We start from the raw sequence: 17,879 nt of genomic DNA, 5'->3' as shown, positions 1-17,879 counted from the left end.
GTGAAAGTCCCGCTGCTGCGAGGTGCCTGAGCCTCGTCGGTTTCAATGCAGGGCAAACCCAGAGCAAGTGGTGGATGTCGGCTTCAGCGTTTCGCGAGTTGCAGACTGGGCACCCAGGGTGAGGATATAACTGGCGAAAGGGCGGCCACTTCCGAGTCACGGCAAGAATGAGGGCAACCCCGACCCGGATCCTCCTAAGCGCGTCCTCCTCTGCACGGGTGAGACTGCGGGGGAGGGTTGCCGCACACGGAAGTACCCTTACTGTAAAAGCTTGATCCGAGCGACAGGAAATCAGGCAGCATTGCCAGTTTTGATCGTGCGCGCATTAGTAAGGGCTTATCTGCGCTATAGTGTGGTGCTATGGCTGCTCCTTAGACGAAGTGACCATGCTCAGTAACAGGAAGGTCACCGCCTCACCACAGTTTAGCGCCTTCGTTGAACAATAGTACTCAGAAAACTCTTCTGTAATAGCTACTGTTTTTTTTTTCTTGAGTGCGTTACAGCAATGCCATTTCCTTTTTCGTGTTTCTTACTTGTTCAGATTTGCTCGTTGTTATGCGCGTTGACAGATGGTACAACACCACTGTGCACAGTGAAGGATCTTGCTTATAGGCAAAACCTGATCATATTTAACTACATATTTCTAGTCGCGAAGAAAATCCAACTACTACACCTTGCCTCATATGTGCTAACGTGTCACCAAGATGGACTCGCCGTGCATGTGGGCATGTAAATGCGGTACAGTGTTCAGGTCAACCTTCATTGAAAGGAGCTCACATTGACACGGATGGTCATCGACAAATTCTTTTTACCGGATATTTATTTTACTCCCAAACATTTCTTGTCATCAGACGTGCAAAGGTGATATGGGGTGAAAGAACGTGATCTCTCCTTGTTTCAACCTGGTGATCGTTCATCATGGACTTCAGTGATGGGCCATACGTCGAATTGTATTCGTGCAACGATAATTCAATTTATATTTCAATATATACCCCGCTTCATATATAACAGGCAATGCCATGAAGTCTACGTAAGAATTATACTTCTCTCGCTGTTCGCCCTCGCCGCAAAAAATTAGTGACGTTTCATTTCGAGAAAGCAGGTCACGCGCAAGCGTATGGCTGCCACTCCCATATAATTGCGACAGCAATTACATGGACACTCCAGGCGTATTTCTGCCGTTGTTGTCGCATGGACGTTCTGTATAAAATCCAAGGGCGATAACATCGTCCCCGCGCGCCATATGCTAGATGTGCGAGTGAAAGCGTGCGACGGCGACTCCACAATCGCGGCTCAACCTTGCATGCGCGCTGTCTTCCGTCGCGTGCATGGTGCCGGTGGGAGGCGACGGAGGGGGGTGGGGGCGTTGTACCCCTTCATCAAAAGCGTATTCTGCGGCCGCGCTCGCGTTATCTTGAAAACGATCTACAGAGTGTAGGGGCACCGACGGCGCCTGTGGCTCATAGCTGCATGGACGCTGTGTTCGCATTGCCCCAGCACCCATGACCAATGAGAAATTCAATATTCCCCACTCGATACATGAGCACTTTCATATCCCTCCTCTACCTAAGAATATGCACCCTGTTCATCACGAACACAGAAGGCAACAACGAGCTAAAGCCCTGCAGAAAAAGTTATTTAACTATATATATATATAAAGACGTGCTCTATGTCGATGCCGCAGAGTATCCGTGTGGACATAAATTCGCCATATCAGTTGTTGACTCCACTGGCAGTATTGCGACGGGAGCATCCATTATAGCCTCTTCCTCGGAGGAGGCAGAGGAGGCGGCGGTGGCACTCGCCGCAACAATACCCAATTACTCTGTCATAGTAAGTGACTCCAAAACTGCCATACACAACTTTGGAGCGGGTAGGGTTTGCAGGACAGCCCTGGCAATTCTATCTCACAATCCGCCAGCCCAACTTCTGAGTTTAATCTGGACACCTGCTCACGCATGTTTAATCGGCAATGAAGCGGCCCACCTAAGTGCTCGAGCTTTCACGAACCGAGCACAGGCAGGGGACGGTTCAGACGCCAATTATCTCCCTCCAGCATTCACTTCCAAATACAGATTACTTACTTACCACGACATTTGCGGGCATTACCGCCTAGGTCGCCTAACCCTCCCTCCTTTAATGATTCGGTCGTCACGCATACACGAAGTGCTATAGCGTAAACTACAGACTCGAACTTTTCTATCTCCTGCCTCACGTCACAAAATTCACCCGGGAATATACCCTACTTCAGCATGAAAGTTTTGTCCTGCCAGCAGAGCGGACCTTAACCACATTATGTGGCAATGCAAGAACAACTCCCCTCCCCCTAACCTTTGTAGAGTTTTAAGTAGTAGGGAGCTGTGGGAGGCTGCCATGCGCAGCTACAACCCCGAACTTCAGGAAGCTATCCTGAGGTGGGCTGAGGTGGTAGAGGAGGCCTACCGCGAGTAGGATAACCTCCCTCGCCTTCTTCCCGCGCTTCCTTTCCCTTTAAGATGGGATAAATAAAGTTGTCTCTCTCTCTCTCTCTCGCGTCGCTGAGTTTGCGTTGATGCGATAGGCAGCCCGAAGATTGCTTCGTTCACTCCTGCTGCTGCGCTTCCTCACGGCAGCGTTTTGACAGCGAGTGTAATTTAGTTAGGCAGCCAATGTATGGAAGTTTATACGGCTGATTAAACTATTATCCTTACTTCGCATAGTTGTCTACTTATTTGCTATCGCAATCGATACTTCTGTTCGCTGTTGCGCTGCCGGGCTTCGCGCAAGACACTACGTTGGGCTTCCAAATGGGCTTCACGCTGTTGAGTTTCCAAGCTACGGCGTCTTCCCTAAAACGCCCGCATTGTCGCAAGCCACCTCGGGAGTCTCCCGGGCACGCGAAGCCCGCACCTCTTGCCGGACTTCTTCAGCTTGTATCCGGCGCTTGGGGTCGAATTCGGGGTCGGTCTACTCACGGTCAGCCTGCTGGCGCTTGTGTTGCTGCTATGTTCTTGCTCGGCGCTCGGCCACTTGATCACGAGACAAACCTGGTACCTCTACAGCGCATCACACAACCCGTAGAAACTGCCACAGGAGGTCAATCCTGCGCACCTCCACACACCTTACTCCTCCACGACGCTTCACCTAGTTTTCCCGTCCCCCTTCGCTCAACGTTACCTATACTTTCCTCTAGGTCTCGTTACTTTGCCATACATCCAGCGGGAAGACATTTACGACAACAGCATTGGTAGCAGTCTGTTTGAGGCGCGGGCTGGCGCGCTCAGAACGCTGGCATATCGCCACCACTTCGACCCAACTATAACCAGCACCATCTGTAGGGCATGTGGCGAGGAGGACGAAAGCATTGAACACGTAGGGCTACGGTGCAAGACCCTCCCCACTTTTCCGCCAGAGGACGCCACCTTCTCCCGCGCACTGGGATTTCGACCAGCCGGCGATGTCACTCAGGCAACGGGGACGAAATGCTCCTGGCTGCGGCGAATGTGACGAAAAGACGGCTCTCCGATTGGTGGACTGTAGTGCGCCACTAATGAACCGACTCTCTCTCTTTTTACAACGCTATCTTATTTCTTCATTTTTTTTTCTTTAGCCTGAGTAGGTTGTAATACTACTCACCCGTTACAAAGGGTACGACCACAAGTCCAGTTCAGTTCACCTCAGCGCTTTGTAATTTCCTTAGCACGCGATACTCCTCACCTCCAGGCGCCTTCCTCCTTCGCTTCCTTCGCGGCTTCAAACATACATTTGCGGATTTCACTAGTTGACCAGTTATGCTTGCTCATAAAAGTAGTGCGTCACATACAACGTGCACCAACATATAGGTATGTGTCAAGTGATCATCCGGTAATATGAAGTCTTATACTTTCATGTCGCCGACTATCGTGTAAGTACATAAGAGGTGTCGCGGTTATTAACCTATCAGAGCGAAAGGAGTATCACATTTCCGAGTCTAACGGCCACAACTCACGGCATGCGCCCGCGTTCAAAGCATGCATGGCACGTCGCATGCAGGAGGCACAATGTCCACAAGTTGTAGTTGTAACTTATGAAGTATTTATTCTGTATAAAAAACAACACATCCAAGGACAACAGCACTGGGAAAGACGCCGAGCTACATTTCCATAACCGCCTTGCCTGCGCACTTCCGCAACGTGTGATCCGAGTATGCCCTTTGTCAACGGAAGGGGTCTCCCGTAAAGCACTTTAAAATTCTACTACTTTCGTTCCGCTCTGTGCGACAGATGTTTCAAGATCGCGTTTTTTTCGCTTTCTGGTAAACGCACATCTTGGTAACTGTCAGACGTATTTCGTTATTGTTTATTTAGAAGGACAAAGGCCGGCAGGTCTGGGGAAGTGGAAAGAGGAAATAAGGTAGCACAAGTTAGATGGCGGTTTCGGCATTGGGACTCTCCATATGTCGAGTAGACTTTTGGACCCGCTGCCCGGAAACGCATCACAAATGGTCTAACCACGTGCCATGGCAGGTCCAGATGAGGTACCTTGTTTACCGAGGCCGAGAAATGGCACGATTGAGAGATTCGGTTGCTGTACCAGGATGCGAAGACTGGAGTGGCACCGCACCCAGTTCACTACAGCCTCTGCTTCCTGAAGCCGGGACAAATGAGGAGGAACGCGGACTATACGTCGGTTCCGTGAGCGAGCGTGAAGCAGTGCATGCACAGCGAACTTCCGTGTCGAAAAGGGTAGAGGCGTTCGACAAAGTGATTCATAAGGGCAAACCTGGGTAAACGTGGGCCTTCCACCGTCAACATCACGGTGTTGGACCAGCATATACGGCGAATTATAAGGAGTTTCGATTGTTCTACTTCCACAATACTCTGCAGCTCTTCGTCGGAGACCGAGGCGGGTATTGCGCGTATGACGCCACGTGCCTTCATAGGATCAGGGGCACGTAGGAGTTTGTCTCGTAAGCTGCATCATTGATAGTGATTTTCTTTAGTTCCGTTGCTTGTCGACAGCAGATCGACGATAGGCGTCAACGGCTGCCAGGTTTTGCGTGGTGCGGATTTTGAAGTATGTGTCGCTGCATTCCATTGTGTTGAGTCCTGCCGCCGAGCGGATAGCGTTGCTGAGGGTATCGGCGTCGATTGCGGCAAGGTTCAGGCATGCCGTGAATTTAACTATCACCATTGTGGCTTGTTGCTGGCGCGGCGTTGTCCCTACATTGCGCAAGTGGCCGAGCGTCGTAGCGGACGCCGCTGCTTGCTCGATTTCCATGCTTCGGGAACCCGCGAACGCGCGTGGCGTCGGTGGTGTCGCGGTGGCATCCAGCCAATAACTAGGCTTAGCGGCCGGCAAAGCCAGCCACGTTTCTCCATTAACTGCGCAGAAATGATAAAAGTTTGTCTCACCGGAAAGTTGGTACTTTCTACGTCGTTTTAGCCCAGGTTTGGAGTCCTATCGGGCAATGTTCCATTCATCGGGCGAAAACTTCGAGGAGCAGATTTGGGCTCGTGCTAACTCGTCGACCGCACCCGCGCTCCACGACGAGTGAGTCCAGCGCTTCTCAGGTGCAAACGTGCCGAGCCGCCGTCAGGGACGCTGGCTGTAGTCACGGAGACTGCGCGCGTTTGGCGTGACCGTAGGGAAACGCGGACGGAACGCCGGCGTTAGCTGTATCCCATCTTTCGTTGCGTTGCGTCGCTGGTGTGGCTATAAGTGTAATTATATTGGTTATACAATTAAAGATGTTGATTTCTCATAGAAGTACTGATCACTTCATCCTGCTGTTTAGCTCCAGAGTTGGAATTGCACTATTTGCCAGAAGCAATTTCGAATTGTTTGGTGGAGCTCAAAAAAATACCCTATATTGCATAATTACCTACGCTTGCAATCACTTCAGTTCTATCGATCTTTTCCCAGCTTTTCGTTTTTCTACAAATGCTCTTATCGTCTGTTACTTACCTCGACTGCTGACCAGGGCATCCTTTCATCTTTTAATCCCAACGCTTCCGGAAGGTGGACATTTCCTATTGGTTTCGCTGGGTAAATATCTTGGCAGGCCATTACCATGTGCAAAGTAATTTCCGGACTTCTGCAGCACACACGCGCCTCATCCAGTGGCGCATATTTGTTCCGACATGCTTTTGCTCCGACAGCATTTTGTTTACGGTTGAAGCTGCAGCGTCTTTAAGCCGCAGCGCTGCCTGGCGACGGGTTTTATACCCCTGTTACACGGGCGTTTGGAAGGCCTTCCAACCGATAGTCATTTGACTCAAACGTCAAGTTCGAGCTGCTACACGGGCGGTTTCGAAGGCCGCGGAGTCAATAATAGTCTATCGAGTCAACGGAGCACCTTACAACTCTATCGAAATCTCGATCGCCTTTGAGCAACGGAAACGGAAATAGCGCTAACGTGCCCTCTCGTTCACAGTGTGCTCGTACTCACGGTTACAAAGAAGAAATCAAACCAAAATGCTCTAAATATACTATACTTGAGTGTTATTAATTATTCAATAAAGTATTTTTTGCCACTTGATATGTGCGAACTGCACATACTCTCGACAACAGCGACCGTGTTCCTTGTGTTCCTTCCTCCATGTTGTCTAGTACACTCTCCCTCTACTCCAGCTACCGTCATATCGCCGCCATATTGCTCTCTGCATTGTTTGTTTTTGTCTGCGTACTTTCTTGCTTGCTTTTCCAGTTCCGCGTGTTTAGTTTATCTTGCAGTTTTTTTTAATCATTAACGTAATATTAGTGTATAACTTTTTTTCCCTCACCTCCCAGAAGTGTTTTCTCGGGCAAGTGAATTTTTTTTTTGTGTGTGTGTGTGTGAGTTTGAAATGGAGCGCGCCCAGTCGCAGAAGAAAAAAATGGCTGTGGCTTAGGTAAGGTTAAGCCCAGGATGCGAAGCATACTAGCCTTTATTTTTGTTCTTGAATCACTGTTTAGCTTGGTGAACTGCTGTTGCTTGGCTATATTTGGTTCGGCTAGACGAAGAAACAACTCATGCGTTACTCTGCTTCACCTTGGACGCCCCGCATTGGACGCGGTGAGCGTCGAGCAACGCAGCGTTCGGCGCGGCAACGAAATGTGCGCCTGAGCAAGCGACGCACGCCTGAGCGTTTCTAAGGCAACACCGCATTCACTGGAGGCGCTTTTGTACCGCTTTGAAGCATCGTACTCGTGGCTCAGTGGTAGCGTCTCCGTCTCACACTCCGGAGACCCTGGTTCGATTCCCACCCAGCCCATCTTGCAAGAGTTAGCCAAAGCCACTTCTCCTCTGTCGTGACGTCACGGTGTCACGTGGTATTCAAGGCGACACCGCCGCGCCTGAGGAGCTGGGTTGAGCCCTCGTAATATGCTTCGCATAAAATAAAGTAGCGCCATCGCAAGCGCGGCAGCTGTGGGGAGAGCGCGAAACGGAGTTCCTCATAGATTTGTGGGAGGACCGCCTTATGGACCTACGCCGTCAGAAGAGAAATAGCGGCGTTTACGACGATATTGCCGCGGCCCTGCGACAGGTGGGCTTTGAAAGAACTCGGCTGCAAGTTCACCACAAGATTGAAAATCTCTCGCAGACTTATCGGTAAGTGGCTTTCATAAATTTGTCCGATGACCTTAAGATTAACCGTTTGCAGGGGCTTGGCCGTGAGAGAGAAAGGTGTTTATTGAGAAAAAAAGAATGAGCAGTTGGATCTTTGCAGAATTTCATTTGTCGTGGAATTTTTGTTCCGCCACCCCATGACACTTTTAATGAGCCGTAAACTCGGCCTCGAACGAGCATAACTTTTCAAGAAAATTGATTACGCATGATGCAGTTGGTTGGTGTCTAAACTCAAAGTAATTGACTAATGTGACTTCAGAGGTCCGATGCGGAAAATTACACCGCAGCATACTGTGCGAAAATTATAGTCACGTGACGAAGATTTCAAAAAAGAATTTGGTTACGTTCTAATGAAATATAATAAGACTCTCTATTGTTCCTGTTCCACTTATCGATACCTCGGTTAGGCGAATTTTAATCATTACATTTTTGTATCTGTGCCCGCACATGCATCTTTATAGGTAACCAAACCTTCTCTTTTATAACATTTCAGGTTTTGGCTCAAAAATCTAAAGACTGGTGCTGGCGCCATACCTTGGGCGCATTTCTGGCGAATACATAGTTTTTTGGGGACACTCCCGGCCAACGACCCATCAAGGGCTCAAGAGAGCCAAGTTACTGTTGAAGAGGTATAGCATTTTTTAAAAGCCTCCAGTAAGTGCAGAATAATCTGTGGAGCCATTCACTTGCTCAATGATGTAACTGAATGTGCACGAATCGTTCTATTACATGCTACTTTATAGGATGAAAGTGCAGCATTGTCGTAAATTGTGGCTCATACTGCTGGTTGCAGGTACTACTTTTCCATGCGCGTACAGTCCTCAGGATAGTTTAAGCGCATAAAAATAAGAGCTGTTTGCTGGCATCCAGTCATTGCAATCACGTAAAAGAGAGACGAGGTGCGTTCCCATTTTTTTGGCGTTCTCTGTTCAACTACAGCACTTACAGTAGAGTATGCATTGGTGTGCGTATTATTGCATCAGAGTGTTGAGACCCATGACGGAATGTCATCTTTCAAAACATTCTGAAGTTATCAAAGATGCAAGTAACATTAAATCATTGTGCAGGTCATCATGGAGATGATAAACGGCAGCGAAAATGCTGTCGTTGACAATGAGAACAGGCTGCAATGGGAGGAGAGTGCGCCCATCAGACCTCTGGACAGCCCAGGACTGAACTCCCCGTCCACGTGCTGCCCGGCCTCCAGCAGCCCGGCCTCCCGCAGCCCGGCCTCCTCCAGGCCTGCCATCAGCAGTGCCACCCCTGCTAGTGTGGCTACTACAAGCCGGGGTCCAAAGAAGAGGAAGACGGGTGATGACTTCAAGCAGCAGATACTGGCTGAACACACACTGCTGAGGGAGCAGCTGGTGGCGAGCCGTCAGAGAGAGTACGAGAAAAGATAGAGACACATGCAAATGCAAGAAAAGTTTTTTAATTCAATGTCGAAATATTTAGAAAGAAGTTCCAAATAAAGTTGCTGTAATTAGGAAATGGAAAATGCAGCATCCACACAATCGCAACAGATTGTTACAAAGGAAACATGTTTGGTCAAGAGTGTACGGGTTTTTATTGTAGGAATTTGCTGCAATTGTATGGATGCCTCATTTTCCATTGCTTACATCACCCATCTTGTGGGTTTTGTACAGAATACTTTCTTCAATGTGTGCTAAATCGCTCTTTTGAGTGCAGAATACCTGTGCGCTTAGCAGAAAACTTCCGCTAGGCGCACAAGTATTTGATGATAACGGTGGACTCACTGACCTACCAAAGCATGAACGTCCACAAAGCTTCAGCATAAAATTCTCAGCTCTGCTGGAAGTGCCTGACAAGATCTGCTCTCACATCACCGCCTGTGCCTCCCTCAGCATCTGTGCTGTGGTCAGGCTGATGGAGGCCGCCATCATTGTTTTGAGCCTCGATGAAACAGTGTTGGAGCACAGTGTCACCAAAATGCTCGCACACATTGTTCAGAGCACAGCAGGCACGAATGACAAGGCGGGCATTGTCGATGTTGCACTCCACCCTTTTCAAGATAAAGCGAAATCTTGCCTTGAGCCTACCAAAGGCATTTTCCACCATCCGTCGAGCTTTGGAAAGGCTGTTATTAAATAACCTTTGTTCTTCACTTAACTGTGCCCTGTGGCTGAATGGCTTGATCAGGTTTACAGTGAGCGGAAATGCTTGGTCGCATAGTATTAAGGGTGGCACAGCTGTACCACTGATTGTTACTAGTGGTCGGCGGAACAGGGAGCCCTTGACTGCGTCTGCTAGCCTTGACCGGTGGTACACATACGTACCGTGGCAGCGGCCAGGAGAACCCACATTGATATACCGGAACCTATACTTGTGGTCGACCAGTGCGAGGAGGATGATGCTGTACCTGCATAAAAAAAGACCTTATTAATTCGGATTGGTAGTATTTACCCATTCCCCATACTCTAAAAATATGACGTAGCTTGGAAGCTGTAGGTGATGTAATAAAAGTGCACACCATGTCAGAGGTAGGACTTACCATCCTTTATAGTTCCTATAGTCGGTGGCGCTCTACCTGGGCGGTGAAACGGGGAAATGGCACCCGTCTAGTGCTCCCATGGCTTGCGAGAACTCCAACATGGCCGTGAACTCGCGAATGTGCTCGGCCATGCTTGAAGCTGTGGGCATCTTGATCCACTTCGCCTCCATAGTGTGGATAACTGCCTCGCACAACTCTCTGTAGGCCACGTTGACGGTTGAGCGTCCCACAGCAAACAGTTGGGCGACACTACGGTCTTCGGCTGTAGAACACAACCGGTACAAGCCAATCGCGACACGTTTATCGAGCGTGATGGCTTCACGCATGGTCGTGTTCTGACGCTCGAGCAGTGGTCTCACGGCGTCCACGATGTAGCGAAAAGTCGCCGGCGTTACGCGGAATGCACGTTTGAAAAACTTCTCGCCAAGCAATGGCACAGTCTCCTCAAACCACCTCGTCCGGCGAGAGAACGACCATCTATCTCTGTTGACGCTTCGTTCGGTCACCGAGTCTATCGTCATCATCAAATTGTTGACGATCAGCAGCTCTTCCTCGATGGCGTCGACTTCCGCTTTTGCCGCCTCAATCTCGGCATCAAGCTGCATGATCGCACCCATATAGGTTATCATAGCAGTCTTGTCATCTTGAGCCTCTGTCTCTCTGTCACCCATAGCGGTAGAGCAAGAATGCAGTCGAAGCGCAAGTCACACAATTTCTTTCTCTATGGGCGCACTTTGAAGAGAAATATGTGAGCACAAACCAGAACGACAGCAGCATCGAGCGGAGCGAATGTTGCCGCAGTTTCGTTAGTCAACAACTTAAAAACTAAACATATATGTATAGCAATGTATAAACTTTTCTTAATGTATAAACAAACATATGAGAAATTATAGTGCTTTTGAGCGCTTTTAATGTTGTTTAACTTTTTGTGACATGAAAACAAAAATAAAGGTCCCCAGCGCCACAGAATTTTCCGAGAAACGCCTGAAACACTCAACGGCCTTTCAAAAGTGCCGTGTAGCAGCGCGACAACTCCTTTGAGTCGATAGAGTTGTGGCGTTTCCAAGGCCGTCGACTGGAAGGCCTTCCAAATGTGCCCGTGTGACACAGGTATTAGTCTATGCGCAAATGTGCGCTTTGTCTACCCCCATATGCCTGCGTAAATGGCGCCACTCTCTGTGCGTGCGCCATACACATTGCATAGGACTCAGTGTTTTCTGGAGCACGAATGTTGTTTTATCGCGGAACTGCAATAGGTTGGAAAACGTTAAACAGCCCGTTACTCCTCCAGTGTCTAATGAATAAATGAATGAATGAACGAACGAACGAACGAAGTGGTTCTGCTTAAATGAGGATGGCTCACGTACAATTCAGTCGCAGATGGGAATATGGGCTGTAGGGGTTGGGGGACGGACGTCGCGATGAAGACCCAAACTTGGGAGGATTTATTCTACATTATGTACAGGTAGGTGAGAGTCAAGTAACAGGCGTACAGTCATTACGGGCCGGCAGCAACTCGGACGCTGCGGCCCGCGGCAAGTAGTTCGAGAGAGGTGAATCAGGGAATCAGGGCATATCCCAGAATGCTCAGGTCTCTATGGAAGGCTTCTTATAAACCCTTCGAACACTGCAAGTCACGTCATGTTTGACCAATGGGAGAGTCCGCTCCGATGACGCCACTTTCAGCCAATGGTAGGCGCCCGTGTCGCGGTGTCGCACCTGGCGGCTCTCTGTGGTCTTGCCTCGCAGACTGGCAATGCACTTCTAACGAGGAGAAGGGGAGGGCTGCTCATGCTCCATTGTCGGATGCCCACCTGCTAATCCCGGCGGCGCACGAACTTGTTGGCACGTGAACTTGTTGCCTTAAACTTGTTTGCTCGGCCGCTCCTCTGGAATGCGCTTTCCTGCTTCTGCATTCCTCAATTAGCTGTGCTGCGTTCCGATGTATTCTGGGGAACTCGAAGTAATCGCAGGAAACAGCTCCATATCTAAGAGCTCGTCCTCGCCCCGGTAGTTCTGAATGGCCGGTGAACTCAATTCGCTGGCCATGAGGAACGCTGAAAGAAGCTGCAGGGTACTGGGGTCGAGCCTCGTTTGACAACCCTCGGGATCCTGGGCCCTGGAGAACATACGTCAAACAAACCAAACAACACAGCGCTGCACCACGCGTAAGCGCAGGCTCTTCACCCCTGACTCGCCAGGCTATTACTGAGTCAAAATCAACCCTGATCTTTTAGTTCCCCAATTTTGACAAAGCAGTTCCAACCACCCTTCCAAACAGCTATCCATTTCTCCTCGATTGCCGACAAGACCAGAGTACTATTGTTGTTGCAAAACAAAAGGGTCGTTGACGATGCAAACAACAAATGAAAACAGCCGAACATAACTTAAGTGGCCTAACTACACGAACAGCATGTTTCCAATCTATCGCAGTGGCGTACTTATCGCACGTAATGGTGCCACTGAACAATCTGGTCAACCTCACAAGTACGTAATCACAAGCGCACTAGCCTTGTGGTCACTAAACAGAACGCGTACTTGCGTTGTAGGCAAACTTTGCATTCACGCTTACTCTCACGTTTCTTCCCTGAAAGTCCTACAGGACACGTGACGTAAACGAACAATTAAACTCGCGGGACTTACACACTCCGCAGAACTCTTAAAATGATGCGTCTTCTACTAACTCGTTCCACGCGTACTTATAAGAGAAGTCAGAGTACGGCTGCCCTCAACACACGAGCAACACAGTCATAAATCTGCTTCCTTCCGTCCACACAGGACACGCGCTAATGGAACTAAGAACGCCTCTCAGTGCAACTCATGCACTCACTGAAAACTACGCGCTTAACCTCCGACAATTCAAAGCCACTTAAAAAGAAAGAAGGTTAAATAAAACACACGCGCGTTACGATAGGCCTCTCAACAGTAACCTTCACCCTCAGGTTACTCACACACACAAAAAAAAACCTATCTACTTATTAATGAGCATCTCGCGAGACTACATGTTTACATAAACCTCATCTTTCAAATCACGGAGCTTCTCAAACGAAAACACAAACAAAGCTCAAACCTTACATATTGAAAGAAAACCTAGTCTCAAATCGCGAAATTTTCCGATGTTCAAAAATAAAAACAACACACTTCATATCTACGGAAGCTCTCCTGGCCTCCTTTTCCGAACGCTTATGTCTGACTCTTACTCTGAGCCGTCCCCGAGCTGGTCGCGGCTTGAAAACTACTCTGGCTGCCGAGGAAACACAAAAGGGCTGACTCACTATCAGCTCCCCCAAGACGTTACGGTCTCCTGCCAATTTGCGTCCCCGCGCCCCGCTTTCAACACGAACTCGATTGACCGCGTCGCTACTCCCCACCTGGTCTCGTCCTGCCACCTTGCGTTTCTTCGAACTGCACGCTGAGCTATGAAAAGAACTACGGAACGACGAGTAGTTTAACAGCCTCGTGCCCTTTGTCCGCGTCCGTGCAGAACATTCTTCGCGGTCCCCCTTTGACCTGTGGCTCGAACGTTTAGGATGCGTCAACATCGTCAGTGACGACCGCACCTTTCTTCTCCTCGCGCCCTGCCCATTTGGGTTTCTCGCCACTTTTGGCGGCGCTACATATTTACCGACTTTCGGTCTTTACCGCGCTTCTTTTTACGGCGCTTTCTCTTCGCACTCACTTTCATGTCGCCTCGTGCCTCGTGCTGGCCGGTACACGTTTCGTCGGCCCGGATCGGTCTCTTACCCGCACAGTCTGAGTGATTCTCACTAAAATCAACACTCGCTCTGCCTCGACTGGCGGACAGCTCAACCGAATCTGGCACAATGCAGCAGGCTTTACTCGAGTTAGACAACTCGCACTCTTGCGAACTGCCCTCTACTACATTGCCCAGCTCACGCTGTGCATCGGCACACAGCCCGTCGGTATCGATCGCTGTCTCACGCGCACAGTCCGAATGATTAACTGAATCATCCCTATCTAGGCTATCTAGACTGGCGGAGAGCCGCACCGATCCCTGAACAATGCAGTTGTTCTCTCGTGAGCTACGGAGCTCGCCATCCCGAGAACTATTCTCAACTGCATCGTCCAGCTCGCACTTCACTTCTGCTCGCACATCTGGCTCTGCATGGGTGCTCGCTTCTGTCGGGTCAGAAGTACCCTTTCCTTCGCTAGCAACCTCGCTAACATTAACAGCGACGCACACACGCGGTAACTGTGCCAATTTGTTCGCAGCTGGCCTAGCTGTCTCTACAGTCATCTGTTGGCACAGCACCTCGTCGCTCTCCTTGCGGCCTTTAACGGCCTCTGTTGCCACTAAGGCATCGTTAGCAGCTAGCCTTTTCCCTTCACTTATGAATCGGCAGCCAATCTCACAGGCACTACACTTCTCGTCGGCTTTTGGCGAAAGTCCGCTAGACACTTCCTCATTCTTTCGCTCTGTACTACCTACAGAATTCTCAGACAGCCGTTGTCTCTGTGCCAATAACTGATCACAATACTGTATCTCTTTGATCAGTGCTGCCTTCTCTCTCTCATACTTTTCCTCTTGCTCAAGCTTACGTTGATTCTCACGTTCGCGTGCCTTCTCACGTTCGTGACGCTGACACCTAAGAGTAAGTTCTTGAAGCTCCTGCTTCCGTTCATTCTCGCGTTCTTCACGCTTAAGCTCACTCCTAAGTTCACGACGCGCTCGCAAACGTACACGACGCTCTCGCTCCCGTGGCTCCTGTATCACTTCCCAAGCAAGCTCAATGCTTTTGTGATCATTGCCACTATCGTTAATCGCCTTTATGATAGCTGGCGTCTCCATCCGTTCGTCCGCCTCAACTCCCAAATCGTCGCACACCAACAACAAGTCTAACCTCGTCAACCTTCTAAGATACATGGCAGCTGCCCCGACAGGTGGTTAAAACTGTTTTCCTTAATTAATTTGTGCAAACACACAATGCATCAAACTCCCGATTCCCAGAACTATCAAAATTGAACACACAACCTTTGAGTCTGGCGAATCATAAGGAAAAAAACCACGCGCTCGCTTACGGTTGCAGCACCCTGCCATCCGGTTCATTCGTCCGCTGTATCCGGTTCCTCCGGACTCCCTGGGTCGAAGGCTCGCTCCTTCTTCGCTACTCCCAGTTTCTTCGGACCTCTTTCGACGAAGGCTCACTCTTCTTCGCTCTTCCCGGTTCCTTACGATCTCTCTCGACGAAGGTTGATTCGTAGCGCTGCCACCAGCTGATGCATTCGGAGGCGATCCTACCGCTGCCAACCAGATGTAGGGGTTGGAGGACGGACTTCGCGGATGAAAAACCCAACTTGGGAGGATTTATTCTACATTATGTACAGGAGAGGTGAGCGTCAACTAACCGACGTACAGTCATTACGGGCCGGCAGCAACTCGGACGCTGCGGCCCGCGGCAAGAAGTTCGAGAGAGGTGAATCCGGGAATCAGGGAATAAGGGCATATCCCAGAATGCTCAGGTCTCTATGGAAGGCTTCTTATAAACCCTTCGAACACTGCAAGTCACGTCATGTTTGACCAATGGGAGAGTCCGCTCCGATGACGCCACTTTCAGCCAATGGTAGGCGCCCGTGTCGCGGTGTCGCACCTGGCGGCTCTCTGTGGTCTTGCCTCGCAGACTGGCAATGCACTTCTAACGAGGAGAAGGGGAGGGCTGCTCATGCTCCATTGTCGGATGCCCACCTGCTAATCCCGGCGGCGCACGAACTTGTTGGCACGTGAACTTGTTGCCTTAAACTTGTTTGCTCGGCCGCTCCTCTGGAATGCGCTTTCCTGCTTCTGCATTCCTCAATTAGCTGTGCTGCGTTCCGATGTAGTCTGGGGAACTCGAAGTAATCGCAGGAAACAGCTCCATATCTAACAGGGCTAAGCAGAGAGAAAGCCTCGCGCATTAAGGACAAAGAAGAAGCAGAAGAAGAAGAACGCCGATCCGAGCCGACGGAGTATCAAGCCGCTCTCGCTCTCCTGCCTTAAATCCCAGCTGCATTAGAACATCTCCAGCGTCTGAAGGGTATCCACGCCTACACGCCTTGCCTAGCTGCGAAGGCGTCAAACAAGAACCGTCGAGACCCTGACGAAGCCCCTGGAGGTCCAGATCTCTCGCTGATCATGTTGGTACCTGCGGCCGAGGGTTGTCAATGCACTACTGGTGGTGCTGGTACTGCTGGCGGCGCCTGTGGTCCAGTAACACGGCCCGAAGAAAAAGCCCGTCAAGATGCGTCAAAAGGCGTCGCGGAAGCGGCGCCGTCGTTGGTAGGATTGACGAGGACGTCCAAGTTGAAACGCGGCGACGGGGTGATGCGCGGTGGCGGCGGTAGCTTGAGATCACCTTCAAGCGTCGTGAAGCACAGGACAGTGCATCTTTTCAGCCTGAAATAGAGCTTAACCTGGGGACGCGAGGGAGTGCGCTTGCAGAACGCGGCAAGGCGAGCATTGCGTTCTCCAAGCGTTGACATTGCGTTCTGAGCATTGCACTGACACTCCAGGTGCGTTCGCGCCGTCGCCGCCTTGCTGTCCCATGTGTCACGTCAAGCCCGCGCAACGATATAGTGCTCAGAGTGCTGGAGGACACATGATCACGTGGGGTGCTAGGACCAGCACGCAAGGTTGTCCGTGAGGGCGAGCTGTTTCGAGGGACCCTCACCTGGTTTGGGCGTCGCAAATAAGCAGCTGACGTTTGTAGGTCCCGTGCTCGCGATCATGTCTATAAACTCAGTGGGAGACTGCGCGAAAACGGCCAGAATTTCTAAAAACCCCGTTCGCCCTTACTCTCGTGGGTGATTCGTTTCTTGACAAAGAATGAAAGCCACATGCGTAAATGACTCTAGTTAAGACCTACTGCCTGCAACGTCACCGATTATAGCACGTTACTTCGGTAAATCATGCAATGCAGGACGAGAAAAAGCACTACTAAATGTGTTACGCACAGCCCAGGAAATAAAGAAAATCAAGCAGTAACGTCACTCTTTGGGGCTGATTACGTTAATGTGGTTACCATATGAGTCCTGGCGAATATAAAATCTGGTGATGGGAAATTCGATAATGGTAGAGATTTTCAGGATTATGTCTGTGCTATCTGATTGTGAAGTATAAGTTGTCTTTTCTGTCCTATTGGCACATACCCAGTCGCGTATGTTGTCTTCTCGGCTATACAGCAGCCACCACACATCTAGTCCACAAGCTGACAGATAACTGATAGCATTGGAAAGAGTGGCGCAAGCTGGCTAGATAGATATATACACAAATTTGCTGGAGTGATCTAAGGCTGTGGGCTAACCGCATGAAAAGAATATGCGGCGTAAGCATTGTGCCACTAGCTCATTTCCCCGCATTCGACGCGATGTTTGTCGTCCTGCGCTGTTGAAGATGCAGAAGAAGGTTCAATAAGCGTATGCTTATTGGCCTTGTAGTCTGTGTTCGCCCTCGATCCGACCAATATAAACCGTTATCAGCCCTTATTACTCGTTGTCGACCTGATCGGACTTCAACCAACACTTATCAACCATTGTCGGCCTTTATCGGTCGTTATTAACCTTACCGAAGATGAGCTGACCCTTATCAGCCGTTATCAAACTTATTGGAATCACTCTGACTCATATCAACCCATACCGTCTTTATCAACCTTATCGTACATGAACCGACAATTATCAACCCGTATAGGTCGTTATCAATCATATCGGACTCTATTCGACCCTTATCAACCCATACCGTTTGTTATCAACCTTAGCCGGTTCAATCTCACCCTTATCAATCGTTATCAACCTAACAGAATTGAT

The 17,879-nt window shown here is 49.8% G+C and overlaps 1 protein-coding gene across 1 annotated transcript in view; it reads left to right on the top strand.

The window, feature by feature from the left end:
- Nucleotides 1-167: 167 nt before the first annotated feature.
- LOC135915911 (uncharacterized) overlaps nucleotides 168-17,879 on the top strand; it is a 39,234-nt gene continuing 21,522 nt past the window's right edge. The window contains exon 1 of the mRNA XM_065449101.2: nucleotides 168-218. Coding sequence (XP_065305173.2) covers nucleotides 168-218 — 51 coding nt within the window. The remainder of the gene's footprint in view (nucleotides 219-17,879) is intronic.

The sequence above is a fragment of the Dermacentor albipictus genome, chromosome 2 (genome assembly GCF_038994185.2).
Source record: "Dermacentor albipictus isolate Rhodes 1998 colony chromosome 2, USDA_Dalb.pri_finalv2, whole genome shotgun sequence".
NCBI lineage: Eukaryota > Metazoa > Arthropoda > Arachnida > Ixodida > Ixodidae > Dermacentor > Dermacentor albipictus.
The sequence above is the reverse complement of the archived record's forward strand: the minus strand, read 5'-3'. Positions and strand labels throughout refer to the sequence as shown.